The sequence below is a fragment of the Apis dorsata genome, unplaced genomic scaffold (genome assembly GCF_000469605.1).
Source record: "Apis dorsata unplaced genomic scaffold, Apis dorsata 1.3 scaffold_93, whole genome shotgun sequence".
Classification (NCBI taxonomy): domain Eukaryota; kingdom Metazoa; phylum Arthropoda; class Insecta; order Hymenoptera; family Apidae; genus Apis; species Apis dorsata.
In genome coordinates this window covers 64,049-71,432 of record NW_006263391.1, presented here as the reverse complement: position 1 = coordinate 71,432, position 7,384 = coordinate 64,049, and the positions used below count along the sequence as shown (strand labels likewise).

General features: G+C 34.9%; 1 protein-coding gene across 1 annotated transcript in view; it reads left to right on the top strand.

The window, feature by feature from the left end:
* The first annotated feature begins 23 nt into the window (after positions 1-23).
* The window catches only part of LOC102677785 (homeobox protein Hox-A1-like), a 17,698-nt gene continuing 10,337 nt past the window's right edge, over positions 24-7,384 (top strand). The window contains exon 1 of the mRNA XM_006611839.2: positions 24-525. Coding sequence (XP_006611902.2) covers positions 63-525 — 463 coding nt within the window. The 5' untranslated portion in view covers positions 24-62. The remainder of the gene's footprint in view (positions 526-7,384) is intronic.

Here is a 7,384-nt window from a genome sequence, read left to right as displayed (position 1 = left end):
ACCACCATCATCATCATCACGACCCCCAACAATCGGCGGGGAACGGTGTTCAGGGCGCCTCGATGATGACCCACCCCGCGAGGACGGCCGAGCACGAGAACAACCACCACCACCACCACCAGTTGCACCACCACCACCACCAGTCATCTTCTAGTCATCACCATCACCATCACAACGAGGCCAACGAGTACCAACAGCTTCCGGCCTCCAATTATATTCACCAGATACCAACGGCGTCCGAGGATTCGTTGCACTATCACTCGCAGATACGTCAGAACGATTATAACGTGGGGGGGCATTACAAGGAGGAGAGTCAATCGGATCCCTCGTGTTATCACGCGCTCCAGCAAGCGTCAGCGGGCCAGCATCCGCAGCATCTTCAGCACGGCCATCATCATCATCAGCAGCAGCAACAGCAGCAGCATCCGCACCATCCTCAATCGCAGCAGCAGCAGCAGCAACAGCAACCGCACGTACCTACGTACAAGTGGATGCAAGTGAAGAGAAACGTGCCCAAGCCAGTCGGTACGTACACGTTTTTTGACTCGATTCGAAGACAGGATTCGTTCGTTTCTCTATGGTTTCTACTCGAGTTCTTCTCGGATGAGTGTTTCCATCGAAATGTGTCTCTCTCTCTCTTTCCCTCGATTTTTATCTGCTGAGAAATTAATGATCCAGGCTTGGATGGTGCAACCTCTTTTACGACTACTGGTAACTCGTAACTCGATGCTCTCCACGGCTTTATTTATATATATGTATATGTATATATCAGGCTGGTGAATAATTCCTCGAAATAAAATTTACTTCGATTCGAATTATTTCGATTTTAATAAAAGTGAATAAGAATAATTGTAACGAATCTATTTTCTATTATTCCGAAAAATACGTCGATAAATCGAATAGGGATGGAAATCGTAGAGGGAGAAGGATGCAGGGATAATTTTTCTTCGAAATAAAAATTACTTCGATTCGAATTATTTCGATTTTAATAAAAGTGAATAAGAATAATTTTAACGAGTTTATTTACGAATTTATTTTCTATTATTCCGAAAAATACGTTGATAAATGGAATGGAAATCGTAGAGAGAAAAGGATGCAGGAATAAATCTTCTTCGAAATAAAAATTACTTTCGATTTTAATAAAAGTGAATAAGAATAATTGTTATAGCACGTTGATAAATCGAATAGGAATAAAAATGGCGGAGGGACAGGGATAAATTCTTCTTTGAAATAAAAATTACTTCGATTCGAATTATTTCGAATCTCGATCCCAATAAAAGTGAATAAGAATAATTGTAACGAGTTATAGCACGTCGATAAATCGAATAGGAATAAAAATGGCGGAAGGACAGGGATAAATTCTTCCTCGAAATAAAAATTACTTTCAATTTTAATAAAAATGAATAAGAATAATTGTAACGAGTTATAGTACGATAAATATAGTCGATAAATCGAATAGGAATAAAAATGGCGGAAGGACAGGGATAAATTCTTCCTCGAAATAAAAATTACTTTCAATTTTAATAAAAATGAATAAGAATAATTGTAACGAGTTATAGCACGTCGATAAATCGAATAGGAATAAAAATGGCGGAGGGATAAATTCTTCCTCGAAATAAAGATTACTTCGATTCGAATTATTTCGAATCTCGATCCCAATAAAAGCGAATAAGAATAATTGTAACGAGTTATAGTACGATAAATATAGTCGATCAATCGAATAGGAATAAAAATGGCGGAGGGATAAATTCTTCCTCGAAATAAAGATTACTTCGATTCGAATTATTTCGAATCTCGATCCCAATAAAAGCGAATAAGAATAATTGTAACGAGTTATAGCACGTCGATAAATCGAATAGGAATAAAAATGGCGGAGGGATAAATTCTTCCTCGAAATAAAGATTATTTTGATTCGAATTATTTCGAATCTCGATCCCAATAAAAGTGAATAAGAATAATTGTAACGAGTTATAGCACGTCGATAAATCGAATAGGAATAAAAATGGCGGAGGGACAGGGATAAATTCTTCCTCGAAATAAAAATTACTTCGATTCGAATTATTTCAATTTCAATAAAAGTGAATAAAAATAATTGTAACGAGTTTACTTACGAATCTATTTTCTATTATTCCGAAAAATACGTCGATAAATGGAATAGGAATGGAAATCGCGGAGGAGCAGGGATGCTACTCTTCGAGAGCACGTGCAAGATTAATGACGTGTGTGTCATTAATGAACCGGAATTACGTGTCACGTTTTATTAATCTCGTTACGCGTTGGTTTCAAAGGCAGTAGGTCGTCGGCCAATGAGTAACGCCAACATTTTTACTTGTCCGTCAATCTTCATTTCGTCGCTCACCACCCAGGCGAAAATCTCGCTTGCCAAAGTGTGGCGGACTCCAGAGGAATCGGCGACGGCGGCGGCGGCGGCCATTCCAGATCCACCGACTTGCGTAAAGTGTCGTCAACGAGTGGCAATTGAGCCATGTCGCGACACTCGAAACAAGTTTAAACAAATTGTCTCGTTCTGAGAACTAGGAGATGTTTATCCAGAAAGGAATTATTTGTTACTTATATTCGTAATAAACGAATAATTATCGCGATTATTTTAAAAAGAAATTCAGAAATAGTTGCTTACAATGACGTTTACTCTTTCTTTCTCTTTCGTTTTTTTTTTTCGTGCTCGTCGGAAAATGACGCACGTGTTGCGTCGCCGATATTATTCTTGGAGCAGGTTTAAAGTTAAAATTTACAATTTTTGGCGAAAATTACAAAGATTGACGATTCTGTAAATTGATCGCAATATTATTCCTTCGAGTTCGCGTTTTACGATTGTTTTTTGCTTTTTTGGAGTTGGAAGAATTGAAACGATCGCGATGTTACTTCTTTTCTTCGAGTTGTTTAAAATTTCCAATTTTTGGTGAAAATTACAAAGATTGACGATTCTGTAAATTGATCACAATATTATTCCTTTAAACGCGTTTAAAATTAAAATTTTTAATGTTTTGGGAAAAATACAAAGATTGACGATTCTATTATTCTTTGCTTTTTTTTGGAGTTGGAAGAATTAAAAGGATCACAATGTTACTCCTTTTCTTGGAGCTGTTTAAAATTTCCAATGTTTGAAAAATACAAAAATTTTATTGTTCTTTATTTTTTTGGAATTGGAAGAATTGAAACGATTACAATGTTACTCCTTTTCTTCGAGCTATTTAAAATTTCCAATGTTTGGCGAAAAATACAAAGATTGATAATTCTGTTGTTTTCTTGGAGTTGGAAGAATTGAAACGATTGCAATATTATTTCTTTTCTTGGAGCTGTTTAAAATTTCCAATGTTTGAAAAATACAAAGATTGACAATTCTGTTGTTTTCTGCTTTCTTGGAGTTGGAAGAATTGAAACGATCGCAATATTATTTCTTTTCTTGGAGCTGTTTAAAATTTCCAATATTTAAAAAATACAAAAATTTTATTGTTCTTTGTTTTTTTGGAGTTGGAAGAATTGAAACAATCGCGATATTATTCCTTTTCTTGGAGCGCCTTTAAAGTTAAAATTTCTAATGTTTAGCAAAAAATACAAAGATTGGCGATTCTTTGCTTTGGATTGAAACAATCGTTGCAGTTTTTCTATTTAAAAAATCCTTAAAATTGAGATTAGGTCTACGCTTATTTCAACTTTCGATATTAATTGTTATCAAGAAACGATAAGGGAAAATAATCGCCAGGCTTTAAAACACCAATCGTTCTGGACGATGATTGGCAATTTCATCTCTCTCTCTCTCTCTCTCGCGATTATAATTTCAGAAAAAAGAGAAACGATGTGTTCGAGAACGTTCAAACATTGGAGAAAAATAGGCGCGATAAAAATAGGATTCTTCTTCAGCTACGAATCAAAATTCGATAAGAGGGATTTATTTATCGGATATTTATATCCCGGGTTGAGGTTGTTTAGCCGCTGTTTACGTTTATGCGACAATCGTAAACGCGGCCGATAAGATTGTGCACACAGGCAGATAGATACGAGCCATTTTACAAGAATATCGTAGACCGGTAACCATAAATCAACACAGTTGCGAACCTCTCTCCTCGCCTATCTCTCCAACAAATCACTCTCGATTATTCCACTTACGTATATCTTTGATATTTTCATTCGTGGCGCCTACTAGTCACTCTTTCAAGATCTTTGTATATATATATATATATATTTTTTACGTGAATATAAAATAATAATTTCTGTTTCGCAAATTATAAATTTCGTGATCACGATGTAAATTATTTTTTTTTTTTTTTTTAGTAGAAGAAATCAACGTTCGATGAATCGAGGAGAGAAAATATATTTTTATAATATCTTCAAAAATTTTTCGAAATTTTATTTAGGATAGGAAAGAGAGAGAAAAAAATATTCTTCTCTTTGAAAACACGCTGATATCGCGCGCATTGAATTCGACGATGGCCGCGCGAGATATCGAAAAGCCCTCCCCCCCCTTCCCCACCCTAAGATAAGATCCGCGCTTAAGAACGAAAATTCTTGCACTGTGCAGTTATCTGATTATTTCGAGGGAGACTACAACGCCGATAACGGATATCTCGTCTCCCTGAGGCTTTAATTAAAAGCCGATATATTCTCATGACGCGTACCAGTAAATAATCTATCTGATCGTTGTGAAAATTAAAAATGTGAAAAGAAAAAAAAAAAAGTAGAATAAAAACCAAGTCCGATTGAAAATTAATCGAAACGAGTCGGAGCGAGAGGAGGAGGAAGAGAAGGAGGACGAAAGATTAAAAAAGAATAAGGCAAACAAATAAGAGATCAGATTAGAAATACTGACTGGATAAATACACGATAATGTAGTACCCGTTACGCAAAAATTGAATGTGACGGAGGAACAATTTATCGTTTCGAAAGTGGCGTGATCGTTGAACGCCCGACCATTTGCATAAATGTGTCTAATTACTATTAAACGTGGGAGGGAAAAGCGTATAAAAGTCGAGTTGTCAAATGTGGTAATAACTCGTTCATACGGATCGATCGAATTTCAGGCTGAATTTGAAGTAAAAAATTTTTCTCGCTCGACCGGTAAAGGAATTCTCCGTCTTACCCTGATATTCATATATCGCGTTTCGAATTTGTCGAACAGGAATACGATTCGCCCGGGATACCTTTGGAAATTGATTCAGTTGATAAGGTAGAATCGAGACGATCGAATGGGTAATAGAATTTTCCGATTCTTCTGAAATTTCAAAAAATTCTTCCACGCGAAAATAAATATCGTGCAACAGGGAAAAGAGTGTTGAGAGAATGATAAAGCAGAAAGGAGAGAGAATTTGAGGTTAAGTAAGTTTGCAAAATTGTTGGAAAAAATTGAAATCAACATGATCGTAATGTGAAATGCGATAAGAGGATGCCGGTTCAAGCAAGGGCTCCCCCACTCGGGGAGCTAATTTGCTTAACAGCGAGGCAGGGGTTGGAGGGAATCGGCGGCTAAGCCTGGTATCGTTCAAATGGAGCTTGTCAGGATTACCAGCGTTTCCCTTAATAGCTCATTATAATCGAATTAATAACACCAGCCGAGAAGTCACCGAGGGTGACGCTTATTACACCGAGACATGCAAACGAAACTTCTCGTCGAGTTCCTTATCCACCATTTCCACGCTGGAATCGAATCTAACGAATCTCTCTTTCTCTTTTTCTCTCTCTCGATTGATGATTTTTGAAATGAATTTTCATCGACGTTGCTTATATATTTCAACAATATGTGCGATTATTCGTGTGAAAATAAAATTTAACAGAATGTTTCATCGATGATTGCAGATGATTTTATATTTGCTATCATTTTCTTTTATAAGTTGTTGGTTTGACAAGATGTAGTGATTGAAAATTAGAATTAATTCGTTATTAATTTAGACTCTTAAAAGCAACTTTGAAATTGAAAGAAGAAATGAAGTAAATTTTTAATATAATTAATTAGAATTCTTATTTGAATATACCCTCTTACATTTAAAATGATATATGCAATTAATCATGAAAATAGAATTTAACAATCTTCCATTGATGATTTTTGTAAGTTATTGATTTGACAAGATTTTTGTGATTAAAAATTAGAATTGATTCTTCTACTTGAGTAAAAATAGTGAAGTTTATTTTCTCTTTGTAGATTCAAAAGCTCTGAAATTAGAAATGAATTAAATTTTGAATATAATTAATTAGAATTCTTATTTGAATATATCCTCTTACACTTGGAATGATATATGCAATTATTCGTGTGATTTTATATTTTCTACCATTTTCTTTTTTAAGTTATTAATTTGACAAAATTTTTGTGATTGAAAATTAGAATTGACTCTTCTACTTGAATAAAAATAATAAAATTTATTTTCTTTTTAAGACGTGTAGACTCAAAAGCATTCTGAAATTAGAAATGAATTAAATTTTGAATATAATTAATTAGAATTCTTATTTGAATATACTCTCTTACATTTGCAATTATTCATGAAAATAGAATTTAACGATCTTTCATCGATGATTGCAGATGATTTTATATTTTCTACCATTTTCTTTTTTAAGTTATTAATTTGACAAGATTTTTGTGACTAAAAATTAGAATTGACTCTTCTACTTAAAGTTTATTTTCTCTTTATTAAGGCGTGTAAACTCTGAAATTACAAATGAATTAAATTTTGAATATAATTAATTAAACTTCTTACCTCTCACAGTAAAAAATTTCTTCTGGTCAATAACTTAAGCAAAATTCTCTTTCAATCATGAAAAAATGTTTTCCTTATCAACTCCTTTGAAAATAATTGAAATGAAATGAAATTTTAATCAATAGAATTCTTCAATCATGAGCAAAATATTCTCCTTTCTCTTAAACTTCCTTATTAATTTAAATTCCAGAACCAACTTTGAAAGTAACTGAAATAAGATGAAATGAAATGAAATGAAATAAAATTTTGAATAAATATAATTAAAATTTCTTACCTCCCTTTCAAAATTCTCTTTCAAACCACGAAAAATCGAATAATATCCAATCTCTTTTCAAGACGAATCCATGGAATCGTCTCTTTTAACGCAAGAGGGTTCGCTCTTCTTTTTCCTTCTCCATCCGTGTACACCAATCACGAGAGAGAGAGAGAGAGAGAGAGAGAGAAGAAATCGAATGGTATAATGATAAATCGGGAAGGGGCTGACAGCGTGCGCCTCGTGTGACGCCCCCCTCCCCTCCTTCCCCTCCTTCATTCACTCGCTCTCCACCACGTCCTCCACGGGAAGAAGGGTGGTCCACGCGTCCCCTGTCCACAGGCCTCCTGCACCCCCCGCGTGGAACGCATTATGGAGGCAACGAGGGAAAAAATACTACTATTGTGCGTCCCCTGGCCAACCAAAA